The 21,549-nt window shown below is 37.1% G+C and overlaps 1 protein-coding gene and 1 non-coding gene across 6 annotated transcripts; one reads left to right on the forward strand and one right to left on the reverse strand.

Annotated features, from left to right (window-relative positions):
- The first annotated feature begins 2,938 nt into the window (after positions 1-2,938).
- On the forward strand, positions 2,939-10,313 carry LOC127795071 (protein EARLY FLOWERING 3). 5 transcript variants are annotated; one of them, XM_052326513.1, is made up of 5 exons: positions 2,939-3,389; positions 3,604-4,045; positions 5,118-6,091; positions 8,632-8,683; positions 9,026-10,313. In XM_052326513.1, the coding sequence occupies exons 2-5, from the start codon at positions 3,821-3,823 to the stop codon at positions 10,064-10,066; spliced, it is 2,292 nt and encodes a 763-aa protein (XP_052182473.1). In that variant the 5' UTR covers positions 2,939-3,389; positions 3,604-3,820; the 3' UTR covers positions 10,067-10,313. The 5 variants fall into 5 exon arrangements, with proteins under 5 accessions (XP_052182473.1, XP_052182474.1, XP_052182476.1 ...); XM_052326514.1 differs by having other exon boundaries at positions 3,630-4,045; XM_052326516.1 differs by having other exon boundaries at positions 2,939-3,176.
- Positions 10,314-19,641: 9,328 nt separating this feature from the next.
- On the reverse strand, positions 19,642-19,748 carry LOC127796103 (small nucleolar RNA R71). Its single transcript, XR_008021934.1, has one exon. It is a non-coding gene; the product is annotated as a small nucleolar RNA R71 (small nucleolar RNA).
- Between the last annotated feature and the right edge of the window lie 1,801 nt (positions 19,749-21,549).

A 21,549-nucleotide genomic window follows, 5' to 3' on the forward strand; every position in this document is an offset into this window, starting at 1 on the left:
ATAAAATTTATTAACTATCTATATATATTTTTAATAATATATTAATATTAAATATTTATAATTTACTTAATAATCAAATTTATTGAATAAAATATCACTAAAAAAATATTTTCAAAATTTGAAAGAGAACGCGATTTCTAATTTTCTGTTTTGAAAAATAGTTTTTCAAAATAACAAAAAGAACGCGTTTTCAATTTTCTAAAAACAGATTACCAAAACAAAAAACTGAAAATAAATTCAAAACTCAAAACTAAAAATTGAAAAACAAAGAGAACGCACTCTCATTTTTTCTTTTTTTGTGGCATGTCATGTTTTGTAGATGCTATGCGTGTTTATATATATGAAGTACTAAAAGCACGCATAGATATTCTTTTGGAATGATATCAAATGCATTAAGCATAATATACCCATCGAATGAATTAAATTTTTATTTAAGGCATGCCATTTATTTTAGTAAAAATAAACAATTTTTATTTTCATACGTAGGTCATTGTGACTTAAAAAGTTATTTTAAGGATTTTAAAGAATTTTTCGGTTGTGATACCAAAAAACCATTTTTCTTTTAAATTCAATAATTTAAAACGAATTAAAAATTTGAATTTCTTAATATGAGATACAAATTAAATTAATTCAGTATTATGCACATAGTTTTTGCTTTGATAAACTAAACCAACCATAAGAATTCGGGTGAAAATATGATACCAATAAAGATAAATCTTCCTAAACGTTATTTAGGAGAATGATCTTTAATGAATCTGAGAAAAATAAATAATAAAAATTGAAGTCTTGCAAAATTGTATTATCAAACTCAAGATGACAAGGGAAAGTGACTGTGTTTATAGACAATCTCTTGATGGGAGAGATTATCTCCTAATTATTATGGACAAAAAATATATTTTATATAAAAAAACAAATATCTTCATATATCCATCATCCATTAAGTGAGATTTATGAATTAAATAGATCCAAACTTATATGAGCAGATCACAAGTCTGAGTCCATAACCTGACCCAAAAAATTTATAAAATAAAAAAATATTCCCAAAATATTAATTCTTAAAATAAGATGACATTAAATGAGTGGATCACAAGTTTGAGTTTTCAATTTTTTTTTTGTAGATTATATAATTATGAAAATGTAATTTAGACATTAAATTTAACATTTATAATGACACGTTACATTGATATCTATTGCGATTTTCAATGAGAAATTCTAATTAATCTTGAAGATTATTTTCTATTCCTAATATTGGTTTCCTGTTTAGTGTGTAATTCTATTTACTAGTCAGTTATTAATTGTTATTAGGCAAGAAAATATTAGGCTTGATGAACAAATAAACTAGTCTATAAATATGATGCTTGACTTATTATTCAAAGTGCAAATCATTTGTGAGATATCAGTGAGATCTAGAAATTAGGTATAATTGAGATTTGGGTTTGAAAAGAAAATATTGAGTTTTGTAATTGTAAACTTTACTATATAGTGATATTTTTTCTCTGTCGTCCTGATGGCTGTAATTTTTTCCTTTTAGGGTTTTTCATGTAAAAATATCTTGCGTTTGAGTGTGATTGGATATTTTATTTTCTCATCTTATTTTTTCAACAAGTAGTTATATATGTAAATAGGTATCTAAATAATATTTTTTAATGTAATAATGTGGGAAAAGTGGTTGACCCAAAGGTAAATGGATATCTAAATAAAGTTAAAAACTATAAAGCCAAAGGGTAATATACATAGTGGTTAAGAGGAGGGGAATTTGCTTTAAGATTTTGTGTACTTAAAGCTAAAAGAGGAAGTTTTGGGCATTTGGTTGGAAAGGAGGTAAAGTAGGCCGTTATTGAGGTGGGATTAGTAAAATATTTATGAAAAATTGTACAATCTTATTGGCACAAAATTAAGATGGAGGAAGAAATTCATACAAGTTGGCAAAAGCATGGAAAATAATGGGCCTATCTACTTTTACGTTTTTTTTTTTTAATAATTATTTAATTTTTTTATTATTTCAATCACACTTTTGTATTTTTATTTTTGAATTAATTTAACTTTTGTACTTTAATTTTTTTTCATGTGATAACTCAATTTTTTTATTATTTCGATTACACTCTTATATTTGTATTTTTGAGTCAATTTAATATTTATATTTTAACGTGTATAAAAAAAGGGTTAATTAAAAGATATTTAATATTCTTATGTTTAATTTTTTTGATTAGACGTCTCTCATTTAAAGATATTTTTATATTGACGAAAGGGGTGTTTGAGTAAGAAATGTAAATTATAAGAATTTTTATAATTTTTTTTAAGCCACATAGGGTCATTTTCCATTTAAAATAACCAAATTACAAGAGATTTAAATATAATTTACCAAAACTTAAATAATATCAACCACTTTTTATAATTTATTAATAGAACTAAATTTAAATTCCAGATCGAATCATTATAAATTTGGTAAGATTTTCACATTCATGTTGAACCAAATCGAGCCCTAACTTGCCATCCAACCAATTGTAGTTGCATGAGCAATAGAGGAATCCTAAGTTGCAAACACAAGAACCCTAACATATTTGTAATGGGTCAATTTGGTTTGGATTTGGGGTTAGTTACTAATTTGGACTTAAATTTAGCTCAGGTAACTATAAATGACTTTGAACGTTATTTAAATATTATCTATGTTAGGAGACTTAATTGTCAGTAGCGAGCGCGGACCAGAGTCATCCAAACGCGCCTTGTAGAGCATCGCGAGAAGGCTTTGGAGTTTGGGCAACGAACATGGCGATACCGTTGGACCGTGTTCCCTACGCGCTGCAATTCCACCTGCAAGAACAGAACTTGCCTGATGTTTGAAGAAAGACCCGATTTTTCGGAAAGGATTTTTACGGATTTTTAGGTAAAGATTGGCCGAGCTTTGTACAAATGTGTGTGTGTACTGTAGGCGTAGAGATCGTTGCATGTGGGTACGCATTAAGATGGTTTGGCAAATGCTACATGAGAGAGAGAGAGAGAGAGACTGGGTCACAGTGTCCCAAATCAAATGCCCACATTTTGTTTGTTTTTAGGCCCAAGGCACTCCTTTTGCCTAAACATCTTCCAGTTCTCTCCACTTGGGTCCGGCGATGCCCACATCTTTTACCATCTTTATTCTCTCTTTTGTTGATGAGATCCTCTTCCCAAATTCCAGGGTAATCCTTTTCTCTTGCTGAATCTATCTTCTCCATCCCTACCTCCACTAGCCCCCCCCCCCCCCCCCCCCCCCCGGCCCTCCCCTTCCTTTCTCTCGCTCTCTCTCTCTCTCTCTCTGAGAGTGTTAGATTTCTGTCTTATCATATTCTGTGATTGTGAAAGCGTGTTTCTGATTTTGCTTGGTCTTCAGTTCATGGGATTGATCTTTTGAGGTGGGTCAAATTTGGGTTTTGTCTGAAATGGTGTTCACTTGAGATTCCTTTGCATTTGTTGTTGTTGCTTGGCTTACAAAAATTAATGTTTCGTCTGGTCTGGGTTCCGCTAGAATTGTGTCATTTGTTGACTGGAGATTATTTATTTGTCTTGATTTGCTGCTCCAGTTTCTGATATCTTCAGTTGGTTACAATTTGGTTCTTTTCATAACAGTTTTGATGTGGGCTTTTGATGTCCAGCCAACGGATGTGTTTTCTTGAGGTGGTTTGAGTCTGGTTGTTTGTGACTTTGGGTAAGCGAGTCTGTGTCTCTGGTGATGGGCTTTGGTGGAAAAGGGTTGACGTGGGATCAAGCTCTTCGTTTGACAGGAGAAGTTTGTTTTGAAAGTGGGTTCGTGGTTTGAAGTCTTGAAAGACTGAGAAAAAGGTGAATGAAAGGAGCCAAAGAAGAAGAGAAGCTTATGGGTCCTATGTTTCCTAGGCTCCATATCAGTGATGCAGACAAAGGAGGGCCAAAAGCGCCTCCAAGGAATAAGATGGCTCTTTATGAACAGCTCAGTATCCCTTCACAGGCATTTACCTCTGGATCTGGGTCAATGTTGCCCCTTCCTCCCAACAATAGTGGCTGCTTCATCCCCTCAACATCATCTGTTCAGGTGAATTCAAGATTCTATAGTGTTTTAGCTCTCAACCATGAATGACATATTTGATTGCCTGTTCAGGATAAAGGATTTTATAATTGTCATCTAATCATCTAATGCATTTTATGTTTGCAGTGACCTTGTCTAACATATGAATTATTTGCCCTCCTTTGTTATTTTCCAAGATTATTGAAGCTTATACCATTTGTTCTGGATTCCTGTCTTTGGTTCCAATTATGAGTTGGGAATTGTGGTTCTTGCTTGCTAGATGGTGTATGAATGAATTTTTTTTTTTCATTTCCCATACTATTTTAATTAATTTCCTTCTTGTTTTTCACTTTCTTTACCTCCCTTTTGAGTACTGTCCCTATTCTCTACGGAATTGTGATTTTATTGCACTTCACAATTGGTATTGTTTGCAAGTCCTCCAATGGCGGGGATTATGGTCTGGGTTCGTCCTTTCTCAAACCTTATTAAAAGTGATTGCAGCTTTAAAAAATTGTGTTGTTCACTGATTTCCCATTTTACTTGAATTTAAGTTGGCTTTGTTTTGATGTTTTTCCCTTCTGTGATTCAATTTATATTTCAGCTGAAAATAAAAATGAAAGAAATGCCCAATTTCTATATTACATGATCAGTTAGATGCCTGGGAGCTGATAGGGGCTTGAATGCTGCCGCCCCTTTCTTTTTTTACTACAATGACCTTCAGGTGGCTAAGCTTCCCTTTCCTTTTATGTCAATGTATGGTTAATATCCACGGTTTCTTTTCTTCTTTCTCCCTCTTCTTTTACTTCTTTCCTTTTGGTAGATCCAATTGTTTATTGTCTCATTGATCACTCTTTTCCTGTAAGTTGTTCCAATTCATGAGAATTTGCCCTCGCTTTTCACAAGCATCAGCATCTGTGTAAATTAGTTTTGTGGCTTCCAATTATTTCTGTTATTGCGATAAGGCTACTTATGCTATGAACACTTGGGCGACATGATTTTTATTTTTTATTTTTTTGAGATGGAAAGATATGGTTCTCCAAGATCATGATGTATGGTGCTCTTATATTTTCAGCTTACAAGAGTTGATGCATGGTTGTAGGGTGCAGGCCAGAAAAGGAGTATGTATTCTTCATTCTGCAACTCACCTGATGCTTCTAATTTTGCTGAGAGATTTCACTCTTATCCTTCTGGTGGCATGAACTTGAATGCAACATCCATGCATGTTGACTGGCAACCAATGGAACCTACAAATGGTCAGGCTTTAAAGGCTGCAGGGAATTTTTCACTGACAGCCAACTTTAGCTTTCCTCAAGTACACTGTACCTCTAACTCCAAAAACTCATCTGCAAAGAAGTTTGGAGAGGAGGATAATTTTAGGGTTTTAGCTTTTGTCCAGTCGGGAAGTACTCTGAATTTTAGTAATGGACAGCATGACATGGAGAAAGAAAAAACCACCACCTCAAGTCCAAACAGGCATCTTCAAACTGGTAATGTAAAGCAGCTGAAGCAAACTAGCATTACAGATTTAATGCCAAAGCAGCACGGGAAGAATCAGACTGAAGGAGACTCAAAAATGTTCCCAAGTTGTCAAGACCATTCCAGATGGCCTATTCCAATTTTGACCAGTAATAATAAGTTTTTGTTAGATTCATCTTCGAGTCCTCTTGCTAGGGATAGAATCTCTGGATTGGAAAGGGGAGGAGTGGTATCATTGAGTGAAGAAAAGAGAAGAAGTTTAATTGACAACTCAAGCAGATTACGTGATTTACATCAGGGGTATAGAGCTTTGCAAGAAAAAATTGCCCTTACAGGTGATGTTCTCGATAGGGATGGTTTGTCATGTACCCAAACTTCACATGGTGACAACCATGGAAGTCCTAACGCAACTGAAATGGTTAATGGGTGCCATGAAGATCAGTGTGGGTCTTTACTAGTAAGACAAGCTGACAGAAATGCTGATATCTCAGACACTTCCATTGTGGACTCTATATCGCATGTTGAGATATCCCCTGATGATGTTGTTGGAGTCATTGGTCAGAAACAATTCTGGAGGGCAAGAAGAGCCATTTCTCAGTAAGTATCTATGATTGGTAGTAACTGTGTACATCTTCCTACAGCTGAACTATGTTGAAATGAAGAAATCATGCATGCTAAGATGAATAATTGTAAATTCACTACAACTTAACAATACTGAGATGAAGGAATCTTGCATGCTATGTGAAGCAGAATGCACGCTGCACCTAAATATGTAGTAACTGTAGACTTTCAGTTGACGTGTTAATTTCTCCATGTATTTGAACCATCTATTTAGCCATTTTCCTTTGATTTGAAACTTTCATGTGGATTAGAATTTGTGGAAAACCATGCTGCAAAATTACTTTACTTTTTTTGGATTTTTCTTTTGTTGTTTCATATTGCTGTACTTAGGAGAAAAAAAAAAGGCCAAATTAACCCCTTGACTTTTCGATTTTGGTTAGTTTAGACGTGAACTTTTTTTGGCTCAAATTCACCCCTGAACTTTTCGACATGGTTTACTTCGCCCCTGAAATGCTAGTGTTTCTTTTTTTGTTTTGGGGGGGGGGGGGGGGGGGGGGGCTCATATTCACCCCTAAATTAAACTATTCAAAAAATACACAGGGGGTGAATTCGAGCCAACCAAAAAAATTCCTAGGCTAAGCAAAATAAAAAAAGTTAAGGGACCAAATTGGCCTTTCTTCCCCTGTTCTTACTACATTGGTTCTTCCTGGCACTGTAATGCTAAGTGTAAGTTATTTGCTATTTTCTTTTGGGTAGTTCCAAGAATCCAGAAATTTGGTATTTGTGATCATTCCCTTTAAGATTGACAAGAACTTAATCTAATTGTTGGTTACGAACTGTGAGTTTTTCTCTGCAAAAAATGTAGAACTTGGCTACATGACATACCGTGGATTTTTTTTAATCAATTAATTGTTGAGAATAATCTGAATTGATAAATATTACCTTTACCGTAGAAGAATATGAAGCTGGGTGTGTAGTGCATCTGGTTCTTATAACAAAGGACAAAAGAAGCTCCTGAACATGTTCGTGTGACTTTATTTTAAAATTGAATGCAAATGTTGATCATAAGCAAGCTGAGAAATTTGATCTTCATGTTAGGCAGCAAAAGGATATAGTATTTTGAAGAGTCCCATTGAGGGCATTAATATTTAGTTTGCGAGGCTGCTATTATGCTATGTGTGTTTTCTTTTTTCCCTCAACAGGGTGCCTAAGATGATCCACAAAAATATCACCACCCCCTTCCAGTCTTTAATGTATTCTGGCTCACCAATCTTTTGTGTAAGGTTGTCCGTTGAACTTTATTAGCAAATGAAGGTGAATGTTGCTCAATCCAGGCGCATAGTTTGGTTAGCACATATTGGCATGTGCCCAAGTGCAACCTTCATCGTTTATCTTTTTGCTAATGCATAACCATGTATGTCTTCTTTTAATAATGAGAATATTTAAAATGCCTTTTATGGTGGATAAATGATTCTAAAAATGTAAGTTTGGGTCTTATTATCATCATCTAATCAGGTGAATATTAGAAGAAGCAAGCTTTTTCCTTCATTTGAATTGGTCAAGACAGTGAGAGGACAAATATTTTTTTTTTTGGTTTCTAAAGAACTGTTGCTCATGCCATGTTGTGGAGCTATCCTGAAGTGGGAATATGGTCAGGGTCTGATCCTGATTGCTCTTTTCCTAATTTCTTGGTGGATATGCCATGTGAAGCTGGGAAGGAGGAAGTTATAATCATACTGGCTGTACACTTCAGACTTACAAATTTTGATCAAGAATTGTAGGTGTCTCAATCTCTGGTCCTGGTGACCAATAGTTCGGAACTAACTTATTTCTTTGGTTAGCAGTTTGAGGACTAACAATATATAGAGCCTCCTGTGGACTCCATTAAGGGAATTGAACTCTGAAAGTTAGAGGGTTATTATTGGACTCCTAAGTGTCATCCCTTGATGTTTGTGTGAGTTCCTGACTTTTTATGCTTAATCAATCTAGCTAAAGTTATGCTTTATTCGAAAATGAAAATCAGAGATTGAGGGTAATTATGCTTTCCCATTTATGGTCAAAAGGTTGAATCGTTACTAGCTTACAAATTAAGACCTTATTAATGTATCCTTCTCGCTGCAGCCCTCGTAAAATAACAGGTAGTTTGTTGGCACACAAAGACAAGGTAAGAAAATTGGAAACCGAAATCTGGTTGTGCATTAAAAGGGATTTGGTTTATTTGAAAGCCTAGAAGCAAGATAGTGAACAGAAAATGCGAGGGGTGGGGGGGGTGAACAAATTGTCATGCAACCCCTTCTTCCCATTTGTGATCTGTAATATCTGCAATACATTCAGTTTATCCTTTTAGTATAAATTTTCTATAGTATTTTGTTAAAGAATATATCACCAAGAGTTTTGGTTGAAAACTGCTCATTTTAGACCACATATTTACGGTTTATATATTGTCTGATACGGAAATGGATGCAAATTGCATCTGATGCTTCTTAAGTGGTGAAATATTTGTTTGCACGAGTGTTTCTGTTCTTCCTTAAATATCTGGTTTTAAGTGCTTAAGCCAACTTCAATGCTATATGCAGTCAGCAGAGAGTTTTTGCAGGCCAAGTGTTTGAGTTGCATCGGTTAATAAAGGTAACCCATATTTTCTCAGCTGAAGTCCTAAGTTATTTATTTATTTTCGTTCTTTTTGTGGCTTGAGAGGGTGAGCCTTGATAGCAACAACAGAGTTGCTCCTTTGTAATTGGAGGGTCACGGGTTTGAGTTATAGAGACAGCCTCTTTGCAAAAACGAGGGAAGGTTGCATGTGAATGATCTTCCCCTGATCCTTTTGAAGTAGGAAGTCTCGTGCACTAGGGACACCCTTTATACTTTTTGTGAGTTAAGTGCTGGGTAATTTTGAAATAGCATGTTCTTTCTTAGTTTTTGACCAACTATTGAGGAAGGAGAGCTGTGTGTTTTTGTGATGCTAAACAGGTACAGAGGTTGTTTGCAGCATCACCAGAACTATTGCTCAAAAGTAAACTCTTCTTGGGAAAGCCCTCAATTGCAGCTTCACCTATGAAGAAGAAATTGCAGCCTGATAAGGTACCAGAAGCACCTCATTTTATTGGTAAACTGGGTGATGATCCTCAGAAGTGCAACCCCGACACCAATTGCTTGGCAGAGAATGCATCTGCGAAGCCTCATCTTCCTTCTCTCAACAGTGATACCAACAAGATAATTGATTCTCAGCAGCCATATTACAAAACTTATTTGCCAAATGCACCACCAGAATCAGCTGCCACGGAATCTAGACCAGCACCGTGGTGCTTCCAGCCAGCACCCGGAAACCAGTGGCTAGTTCCTGTGATGTCACCTTCTGAAGGACTTGTCTACAAGCCCTGCACAGGACCTTGCCCTCCAGCAGCCGGCTTCATGGCACCAATTTATGGTAGTTGTGGGCCGGTGAACCTATCTCAAGCAGGCGGAGATTTCTTGAACATGGCTTACGGCATTCCTGGCTCTCACCAGCAAGGGATTGGCATTCTTCCCAGCAATCCTCCACTCGGTCAGACCTACTTTCCACCATACGGGATGCCATTGATGAACCACCCTGTAGTTTCCACTGGAACAGTGGACCGGATGAATCCATTTGCCACATCCAGGCAGAACGGGCAGGCTAACCGATTCGCCGAAGACATGGATGTCTCCATTCCTTCCTATCAGAACTCAGTTAACATGTCAACCCAGAAGAGTGGGGCGAACTCATATTGTGCTGGGAATTTGCATGCATCAAAAGAGAGTGAATTGCAGGCTAGTACAGCCAGTAGCGGTTCTGAGAGGGTGCATGCTGATGCCCTGCCTCTCTTCCCCACTGCCCCAATAGCTCATGATTCCGACCAGCCGGAGGGGGCTCGGAGCGCTGAGCAGCTGACACGTGTGATCCGGGTTGTACCGCACAACCCGAGATCAGCGTCGGAGTCGGCTGCCCGGATATTCCGGTCCATACAAGAAGAAAGGACACAACACGACTAGTTTGTCTCAGGATCGTGGCAAATGGCTTCCATTCAGCTGAGGCTACCCAACAGGAGTCTTACCATTTTCTCTGTACTTTCTTTGTTCTCTATTTGTAACATTTGGAAATGCACTTAAAATGTTAATGTTTCTTCTGGTCATGTACTAACTTGTGTAAATATGAAGAAATTGAGTGATTGATTAAGCAAGCAATGAGAATATTTCACTCTACCCCAATCGGGAGAGTATTGGATGAGAAATTACACTAGTTATCCCTTTGTTTATTTAGTGATTATATAATGCGGGGTGTCTGTGTGTGTGTATTGCTAGATGTAAAGGAGTAAACAACCTCTTATACTCACTCAATTGATCATGAGAGGATGATGTGGTCACCGATCAAAATTCAAGGCCGACTTGACTCAAATTGGGCCATCCAACATCGGTCCAAATATTAGCGCTAGAACAATAGTGAAATTTCATAAGTTTTAGAATTCTACTTGTTTTAAGATTTTACTTTATATTTAATTAGAATTTTATTTTTATTAGGATTCTAGTTGAATCATTCTAGTTGAATTTTGTTTACAAGTATTAGATGCATTAGCTAAACTCTATAAATATATTTAGAAATTAAGGGTTGTAATCAATTTTTTTATTCAATAAATTTCAGCAAATCAGTTCGATTTTTTCTAACAAGCAACTTCAATTTTTGCGCCTAGTTGAGAGTCTAGCTTTGGTTGTTGAAATTTGTTTCTCTCAAAGGTACTTGAAACTTATTGTTCAAGGGTTTCTTTGTATGTGTTTTTTACACACGCCTTACATGCTACATTAGGTGGTATCAAAATGGTTAACCAACTAATTATATGACCAATTTTAAAAATAACGGTAGCAACCAGCCTCGTGGCGGTGACTAGGGATTGTTCATGATTTGGAGAGCAATCGAAAAACAACGGGAAGTAACTCGTACCATCCAGCAGTAATTGGAGCAAATCAGCAACCAATTAGGCGCCTTACTACGAGTTGATGATGATATGAACTTGAATAATGAGGTGAATAAAGCCAGAGCGGGAAGACCACCCATTAATTATGTCTTTGTTAATCCTAGAAGACCAATGATTAAAGATAACGATGAAGAGGATTATCTTGATCGAACAATAGCTAACCCTAGTGGTAGAGAGGTTAGGAGGAATGCGGATCAGCACAACTATTGGGGCAACGGTGAATATAAACTAAAGATTGATATTCCTACCTTTAGTGGAGATCTTGATATTGAGGGGTTCCTGAATTGGATCACTGAGGTTGACTGATTTTTCGAATACATGGAGATCCCAGATAAACAACAAGTCAAGTTAGTGGCTTAGAAATTGAAAGGAGATGCATATGTTTGGTGGGAGTGATTGAGAGAGACGAGATTGAGGGAAGACTGACACGCAGTTCAGACATGGAGATAAATGAAATAGCTGTTAAAAGGTAGGTTTTTACCCCTGATTATGAATAATACATGTTTGAAGCATATCAAAGATGTGCACAGGGAATGGAGAGTGTGAATGAATATACCTCTGAGTTTCTAAGATTGGAGGAAATAAACCAATTGTCAGAAAGTGACAATTAACAAGCAGCTCGTTACTTGAATGGATTGAAGACTGCTATTTATGATAAAATTGGGGTTTAGATGGTTTTGAGTATGAAAGAAGCAATGAACTTAGCTTTAAAGACTAAGTTAACGTTGAGTGAGAGAGCCTGTAACGACAACTATCATTGGTATAGCGAGAATGAAAATAAACAAGCAACTTTTGATAGAGGTAAGTCGGTTCAGGGAATGCAACATTTTAATCCACCTAATACAGTCAACCCTAATAATGCTACAACTGGGGGAAACACTCGAGGTACTACTTCTAATCTTCCAAAATCCAAGAACCCTTGAGCAAAACATGTTCTCTTAAAGTGTTTCAAGTGCAATGAGGTTAGGCACTAGTCTAGTGATTGCCCAAGGAGAAAATTAGTTAATATTATAGAATGGGATGAGGAAAATGTTGTTGAAGATGAAGTACATTGCGGGCTTGATGGGAAGGATGACGAAGAAAAGTATGGACATGGAGAGTATACCTATGTAGTGAGGAAATTAATGCTATCTCAAAAGAATGAAAATACTAATCAGCGACATAAGCTTTTCTACACAAGGTGTACGATAAAAGGAAAAATCTTTGAGTTGATTATTGATAGCGAAGGTCAGGAGAACATCATAGGAAGAGATGTGGTGACAAAGATGTAACTAACTCCTGAGAAACATCCAACCTCTTACATGATTGGATTGATCAAAGAAATTGGTGGCATATGTGTAACACCCCACTTTCTCGGACGTGTTATAACTTAGGACAATTTTAGAATAATAATTTTTTTTCTATTTAAAATTACGACTAAACTATATAATTGCTCATATCTATTCCAAAATTTTCATCTATCTCGAAAAAGAATCATCAAAAACATCAAATGTGAAAGCTAAGAATCGAACTTGAACATACATCGAGACATAACAACATTACATGACCATTCCTTAAACATCCTCCATAATACAAATTGATTTGCCGATGAAACATAAGTTCTTATCATGACAGAAAACATAACATGATTGATAAATATTTGGATCTTCATATAGAAACCAAAATGCATAAATAACTTTATTGCATCCATGACGCCTTGAGTCGTTACATCTCATCCATTTATGTGCATTCGCTACAAACCTCATCTGAAATGTTTGAATGTTCCAGAGGCAAGATCCATATTAGATGCTGAATCATCTAAATAAGGATACATAATTTAATGCATGTGTATGAATGCAATGCACATAACATCATTACTCTATATTTGGGTCGATCGCACCCAACTGTTACCCTTAATTTTTACAATCTTCCTGCCAAACGAAGGTGTATGGGTGTACCCTTGGCAAAGCAACGACGTCAGTCCCTAATCCCAAACCCATGTAATGTATGACAGTAAATTTCATCGTGCTCATATGCATATTTCATCATAAAAAAATGTAAATGCACTCTACATGATGCATAATATACCAAGACATGACAACATGATAACAAAACGTTTGCATGAAACTGAGTTTTTAGATTGAACCACTTACAAGACCTTTTCATAAACTAAATCCAGTTGAGTAGTATCACTTACATTCTCAAGTTTATCGAGCTACCTCGATACTTGTGTCTTACCTTGAAATACGTGTCGATCTAAAAAAACATGCGAATCTCCAAATCCTATAGCCAAAGATTCTCTTGATCAATAAATATTCCACCAAATCAACATTTTGGATTTTTCCTATATTTATCCCTATTTTTTCTAATTTTCTTTATTTTCCTCCAAAATAATTCCAAATTAAATACTTCCACAACATTTTTTTCCAATTTTCCTCTACGAAAATTCATAAGATCATGTTCCTATTTTTTTGAAATCTTTCTCAAATTCCTCATATTTTTCCTATTTTCCCTAAACCTTATTTCTCTTAAAATAAAAACTCCTCAACGCTTTTTTTTTTTTCAATTTTTCTTCACAATAACTCATAAAAATCTTATTTCTATTATACTGAATTTTTAATTTTTTTTCCTATTTCTTTTCCATTTTTATTTTTTTTCCAGAATTCCCTTACCTTACGCGTCTAGCGCTCGCGTGCAACCCATGCGTTTTCTTCGACGAGCTTGCTCGCTGCCGGCGACTTGCAATGCCTCGATTTCTCATGATTTCTTCTTCATCCATGGGCTACTTGACCTCCTGAATCCATTGGAAGCACCCTCAGCTCAAACCTCTGGCCAAATCACCGTCAAATGGCTGGTTTAATCTCGGCTCCAACGAACGCAATTTTTTTGGCCAACTCCTATAACTCATTAAAAACTACACCAAAACACTCCAAAATTTCCAAAAACAATCTTTGCAACCTTAGGATCGAAAGCCCTCTAACCATTCCTTTCGATTCTTCCCAAAACCAACGATCTAGAAACCCAATTTTTTTTAACCAAACTCGGCCATACCCGACAATTTATAATCGTTTCCAACCGATTTTTCGACCAATCAGGTCACCCCAGGTCGCTGGACCTACTCCTAGGGTCATGATGGCCAGCCTACTCCCCAAATCGGCGATGGGACGCCAATGGCCGGCAGCCGACCGGCTTTCCCAATTTTCTGGCATGTTTTCATGCCCAAATTGCAATTTGGTCCTTTCTCTTTCACCCCTATCACTTTTGGCCCTTTGCCTTCAAGTCTTTAGATTTTTTGAAAATTATCCTTAGCCCATTGACTATGAAAAATTACACTTTACCCCAAAATAATTAACTTAAATCCTCGAATTTATATTTAATCACAAATCCTTTTGTTTTTCCCTGAAACCATTTAAAGGGTTGTTCTTCACATAAAACCAAAGCCCCTTCAGGCTTCCGTTGACTTCCCATATATCTCCTACGATAATTCAATTTTTTCATCCCGAAACTCAACTGTACTGAAAAATGTCTCCGATTTGGTTTCTTTCAGTGTCAAAAATCCTACTTTAAATCACTTGCCATAGATATGTCTTTCTTTTTGGGTGTTTATATACTGGGTATTTCCCTACATCGATTTGGCTTACCAAGGTTGGCAATCTATCTTCTAAATCTTTAAATATGACTATTCTAACGTTAATGAAATAACAGAACATGTTATATATATTATTCGTTTCAAATATGGGACCTTACAATATGTGTGGATGAACGTTGCAGGGTGTCTTTCTCTATTGGTAAATACTCTGACGAAATCTATTGTGATATTATTGATATGGATGTTTGTCATATTTAATTTGGGAGGTCTTGGCAATTTGATGTGGATGCTAAGCACTTGGGTAAGAAGAACACATATCAGCTTGAAAAAGAGAGTGTGCATTATACTTTGTTACCTATAGTGGAAAAGAACCAAACCAAAGCTTCTAAAGTGAAGGGGTAAAATTTTCTTACTATTACACATAAGCACATGGAGTGTAGGGATACCAAAAAGGTTCACTTGTTGGTTATCAAGGGAGAGAGTGTGAGTGAGCCACTGAAAATGAATCAAATTCCAATGGAGGTGCAAGGATTGTTAGAAGAATTTCATGATGTGGTACCTGAGGAGTTAACTAATGAGCTACCTCTTATGAGGGATATTCAACACCGCATTGACTAGATTCCTAGTGCTAACTTGCCTAACCTACCACACTATAGGATGAGTCATAGGGAGAATGAGATTTTGCGTGAACATGTAGAGGAATTGTTGAGAAAATGACACATTCAAACTAGCATGAGTCCATGTGCAGTGCCAGTATTATTGACACCAAAGAAAGATAGGAGTTGGAGGATGTGTGTTGACAATAGAGCCATCAGCAAGATTATTATTGGGTACAAGTTTCCAATTCCTAGGCTCGACGACATGCTTGATCAACTTGATAGGGTTGTGATTTTTATCAAAATTGATCTTAAAAGTGGTTATTTGAGATAAGTAGAAGACAACTTTCAAGATGAGAGATGGGTTGTTTGAGTGGTTAGTCATGCCATTTGGACTAACCAATGCACTGAACACTTTCATGAGACAAATGAATCAGGTACTACGTTATTTTATTGGTAAATTCGTTATGGTGGATTTTGATGATATTTTGATATACAATAAGTCTATTGATGAACATGTGGGGCATATTTAGGAGGTGTTGAGGGAAAACAAACTTTATGTTAATTTGAAGAAGTGTACTTTTATGAGTGAGAGCTTGTTGTTCTTAAGCTTTGTTGTAAGTAAAGAGGGCATAAAGGTAGATGAGGAAAAAATGCAAGCTATCAGAGAGTGGTCAACCCCTAAAAATGTTAGTGATGCGAGGAGTTTCCATAGGTTAGTAACTTTCTTTAGGCGGTTTATCAAACACTTTAGTAGTATTATGACTTCAATTACTAAGTGCAAGAAGGGGAAGAGTTCCAATGGGGTAAAGAATAAAAGCTGAGTTTCACCTTGATAAAAGAGCAGTTATGTATCACTCTTGTCTTAGCTTTGCCAAGCTTTGAAAAATTGTTTGAGATTGAGTCTGATGCGAGTGGAGTGGGTATAGGTGTTGTGTTGTCCCCAGAGAAGAGACCAATTGTATTTTTCAGTGAGAAGTTGTGAGAAGGCAGAAGAAAGTGGTCTACTTATGATAAGGGATTTTATGAAGTGGTAAGGGCTCTTAAAACATGAGAACATTACTTGATTGCCAAATAGTTTGTTATTTACATGGATCACCAAACTCTTAAGTACTTGAGTAGCCAAAGGTAGCTAAGGAGTGATATGCATGCTAGATAGTTTGCTTTTGTTGATAAATTTTCATATAAAATTGTGTATAAGCCAGGACAGCATAATTGAGTGGCGAACGCTTTGAGTAGGCGTGTAGATTTGATCAAGACCCTTAGTGTTGAGATTGTTGGGTTTGAGTGGTTGAAAGAATTATATGCAACAGATGATGATTTCAAACATGTGTGGGAACAATACATGTCTCAACAATTGTCAGGAGATTTCCACGTGCATGATGGGTTTTTTATGAAAGGAAATCAATTGTGCATCCCTTGCACATCCCTTTGTGAGAAAATTATTTGGAATTTGCATGGTGGTGGCTTAGCAAGGCATCTTGGCAATGAGTACAAGACTATTGAAGTTGTTATGGGAAGGTATTATTGGCCAAGAGCAATGAGAGATATTTCTATTATTGTGACTAGGTGTTATATATGTCAAACAGTTAAAAGGCAATCTTCTAACGTCAGTCTCTACATGTCATTGCCTATTTCCAATGCTATTTGGCAATATTTATCTATGGATTTCGTGTTGGGTCTACTGCAAACCCAACAAGGTATGGATTCTATTTTTGTAGTGGTTGATAGATTTTCCAAGACGACGCACTTTCTTCCATGCAAGAAGACGACAGATGTAGTAGATACAACCAAACTGTTTTTCAGGGAAATTGTTAAATTACATGGAGTCCCTAAAACTATTACTTCAAATCATGATGCAAAGTTCTTGAGTCACTTCTGGATTATCTTGTGGAAGATGTTCGATTTATCTTTGAATTTCAACAACACAGTGCATCCCCAGACTGATAGACAGACAGATGTGGTGAATCGTACATTGAGAAATTTGATTCGCAGTGTTTGCAAAGACAAGCCAAGACAATGGAACCTAATCATAGCTCGAGCGAAATTTGCCTACAACATCGTGCATAGCTCAACCGAAAGATCACCATTTTCTATTGTATACATGAAAGTTCCTAATCATGCATTGGATTTGGTAAAGTTGTCAAAGGAACTAGGTTTCAATGTTACAGCTAGTGACTTAGTTGAGTAAATTCAAGCGGTTCAAGAGGATGTCAAGCAAAAGTTGCATAAGGTGAATGAGCTGATAAGCATAGGAAGCACAAGGTATTTGAGGTTGAAAATGAAGTTATGATATTTGATAAGTGTCTTTTATACACTTATTTTGGTCTATAAACTTAGCATTTATACATTCAATGAGCATGATTTCTACTTGATTTGGTTCTATATATGGTTATGTAGATGTGGAGCATGTGTTAAAGCGGACATGGAGCAAAAAGAGTTATTTTGGTGCATTATGGAAGTGAAATAAAGCTTGGAGGCATGGTCGGGTATCAAATTAAAAGAAATCAAAAGAGTATCGAGAGCAAGAAGTTGAAAATGATAAAGCAAGAGGTTAAAGAAGAAGGCTAGCGGTCTTACAGCGGAATGCATACCGCTGTAGGACCGCTATAAGGTTTAGTTTCTGGAGCTCACGGTCCTACAGCGGAATGCATACCGCTGTAGGACCGCTTTAGGAATTGCTTTCTGGAGCTCACGGTCCTACAGCGGAATGCATACCTCTGTAGGACCGCTTTAGGAATTAGTTTCTGGAGCTCACGGGTCTGCAGCAACAAGCATACCGCGGTAGGGTTCAAAGCTTTGGGAAAAGGCCGTTTTAAGCCCGTTTCAATCCAAATAAAAGAGAAATAGACTCCTTTAAGGTGCAGGACTTTGATAACCTAAAGAGGACTATATAAAGACTTATTCTTGGAAGATTTGGGAGTCTTTTTGGGGAGAGAAGAGAAGTGGGCAGAAGATTGAAGACTTTATTATTAGGTTGTATTTTTCTTTTCTTTTTCAATTCTTTGCTATGGATTCCAACTCTTTTCTTTTTCTTTTGATTGAGAGCATGCATAGTTAAGTGTTTATAGCTAGGGTGAATGATGAAACCTCGACTTCTAATGGTTTGATTTAAAGTTATTTGGTTTGCTATTTTCTTATCTATTCGGATTGATTGTTTGTTATGTTTATAATGTTGTTTTGATGCTTGATCACCATTGAAACTTATTTGTGATTTGTATTGCTTTCGAGAGATTTAATACAGATTAGATATGGTAGCAAACAACGTAAGGTCCGATAATAGGTAGAGATACCGTTATGCCCTATGAAATCATTATGTGATGATCTCCGTGATTGAATGCATGTTTATATGTTCGAAGGTTAACTAGAGATAGTTAATCTCATATATATACATAGAACTAAATGACCATCGAGAGAGGCTTTTGGTTGTAATTGGATTATCGATTTTCAACCTAAGATAAGGAATAGCAACACCCGAGTAATGAATAATTGAATCATAGAGGTCGACGGTGGATTCACAAACCCTAGTGCCTTAGTTTTGTGAGTTTTAAATCAAAGCAATTATTTTGTTTGCATCTTTTATTCATAAATTAGTTTTTATTACAATTGAATTCTTTGTTAATGTGTGTGTTAGGTTAAGGTTAGATCAATTAGAGTAAACGTCAAAAGTTAGTCCTCGTGGGTACGACACTCTATTCATCACTGTATTACTTGTCACGATCCGTCCACTTGCGGGATAGAATTAGCCGGACAAGTTTTTGGCGCCGTTGCCGGGGACTAACTCTTTTGATTATTTCTTTGATTGATATTAGCTTTAACTGTTATATTTTGTTTTCATTATTTTCTGGGCTAAGCTATTTCAATTTGTGTGTGTGTGCAGGGATTGAGATAGTGCATGAGCCGTTCAGAACGTTCGGATATTTGTGAGTTTGATCCTGAGATAGAAAGAACGTTCCATCAAAGGCGTCGTGAACAAGAGCAAGGAGGGAAGAACAACTGAGTAACATGGGTGACAACGTAAACCAACTTGTTTCAATGGCACAGCCTGTTGAAGTTAATGAAAGAGACATTCTGATGGGAGATTTCATGATGCCCCCTCTAATTGAGAATCGGTCAAGTATAATTTATCCTTCCTACGGGCATGAGAACTTTCAGTTGAGGCCAGATGTGATCAATCTCTTTGCCAACAACATACCATTTTATGGAATGAGCGAGGAAAATCCACACTATCACTTGTCTCGGTTTCTGGAATATTGTGAAAATTTCAAGTATCAAGGAATTAATGAAGAGGCACTCAAGATGCGCCTTTTCCCTCACACTCTGAAGGATAGGGCTCGAGAGTGGTTAGACTCATTACCACCGGGTAGTATTACTACATGGACAGATTTGGTACAGAAGTTCACACTCAAATACTTCCCACCGGCCAAGATTACCAAACTTAAGCATGAGATTTCAACTTTTCAGCAAGCTGAGTCTGAAAATTTTCATGAAGCATGGGAGAGGTTCAAGGAGCTATTGAGGAAGTGTCCTAGTCATGGTTTTCCACTACCAGCTCAAAATCACATTTTCTATGCTGGACTTACTCCTCACAGCCGCTCTGCAGTTGATTCTACAATAGGAAGATCAATCCGAAACAAATCAGCCGGGGAGCTTCATGACCTTTTCGAGACAATGAGTGAGCAATTGGTGATGTGGCCAGATAGAAACTCACATAAAAGAGTAGCATGAGTGCATGAGGTGGATCTTAACACATTGATGTTAGCCAAGATTGATGCACTATCAAAGCAGATGGAAGCCTTAAAGTATACTTCGAATGTTAATATGGTGCAAGGATCACTTCCCATATGTGCAACTTGTGGAGCAACTCATCTATTGCCTGGATGTCTGCTGCTCATAAATCCACCATTCACGGAGCAAGCTGCTTATGCACAGAATTTTCAACATCAGCAAAATTTTCAAAGGCAGCAGAGTAACTCATTATCACAAACATACAATCTGGGTTGGAAGAATCATCCTCATTTTTCTTATGGTAATACTCAGAACATCCAAAATCCACCAAAACAAGGGCGGCCATAAGAGGAAAAAGAAGGATGGGAGGAAGCACTTTTAAAGCTTCAAGTACGAAGTGACCAGACGGACGCAGCCATTAAGAATATTGAAAATCAGATTGGGCAACTTGTAATATCCCAAAAAAAAAAAAATAATAAAAATAATAAAAGTGTAAACTAAATTTATTGAAATTAAATTTAATTAATTAACTAAAATTAATGTTTTAAAATTTTGTGGCTGTGCGCGTGTGTTAGTGTGCTGTGCATCAAAAGAAATTGAAGCTTCTTGAAGCTTCTGGCCGAGTGAAGAAGAAACAGAGAGGAGAGACAGAGGGAGTGAGCTGAGAGTGAGAGATGGAGAGATCGGGTGAGGGGGAGAGCTCAGCCGCGAGAGAGAGAGAGAGAGAGAGAGAGAGAGAGAGAGAGAAGGCCAATCGGCCATGGCAGCCGCTGCCATGGCCGACGAAGAGCAGCTGCGGCTTGAAGAAGCCGCGGCCACGGAGCAATCGGCAGCGGCGGCGGCACGGAGCAGCGGTGGCGCGCACAGTCGTGGAAGGCGGAGCTGGAGGCGGGGCTGGCCGGTGGTGCCGCTGGTCGAGGCGGCGGCCGGTGGAGCTCGGCCGCGCCACTGGTGCGCTGGTTGCAGGAAGAAGAAGAAGAGGGAAGCAGCGGCCGCGGGAAGAAAGGAAGAAGAAGGAGAAGAAGGAAGAGGAAGGAAGAGGAAGAAGAAGAAGAAGAAGAAGAAGAAGAAAGAGAAGAAGAAGAAGAAGAGGGCGCGCAGAGCAGTGCGCGGGAGAAGAAGGGAAGAAGAAGAAGAAGAAGAAGAAGAAGAAGAAAAAGAAAAGGAGAAGAAAATAAGAGGAAAATAAAGGAATTTTGGGATTTTTCGACAAGGGAAGTGATCAGGTACGTGGGTAAAAATTAATAGAAGCATGTTATATTTTAATTATAAATTTTTCGCGATTAAAATTAATTAATTTGAGTCCCGATTGTGTTATTTGCTAGGAAATGATTTAATTTGCATCGGGAGCTCGAGTGAGGTCGAAATCAGCTGATTTCAGGCAAGTACCTAATGCTTTCCTCGTATTCTTTAATTCCCGTGAGAAACCCTGTGATTTCTCGTATTTTATACCCTCCCTTCGTCTGTTTCGACTCGTTTATTAATTATAGAATTTGGAGTCGTTTGATTTAAATTTAATTTATTAAGCTGGCTTTATTAGCGTGATTTAATTTAAAATAAATATGAGACTCGTTGAGATATTAATTGTGGTGCGCTTACGAGGGATTTTAGACG

Source organism: Diospyros lotus, chromosome 2 (assembly GCF_014633365.1).
Source record: "Diospyros lotus cultivar Yz01 chromosome 2, ASM1463336v1, whole genome shotgun sequence".
Classification (NCBI taxonomy): Eukaryota; Viridiplantae; Streptophyta; class Magnoliopsida; order Ericales; family Ebenaceae; genus Diospyros; species Diospyros lotus.

Excerpts from the sequence above, each read along its gene's own strand:
- LOC127795071 (XM_052326513.1), top strand. The coding sequence starts at position 3,821 with ATGAAAGGAGCCAAAGAAGAAGAGAAGCTTATGGGTCCTATGTTTCCT. Across the intron at positions 4,046-5,117 it reads CCTCAACATCATCTGTTCAG|GGTGCAGGCCAGAAAAGGAG; the intron begins GTGAATTCAAGA and ends GCATGGTTGTAG. Across the intron at positions 6,092-8,631 it reads GCAAGAAGAGCCATTTCTCA|TCAGCAGAGAGTTTTTGCAG; the intron begins GTAAGTATCTAT and ends TGCTATATGCAG.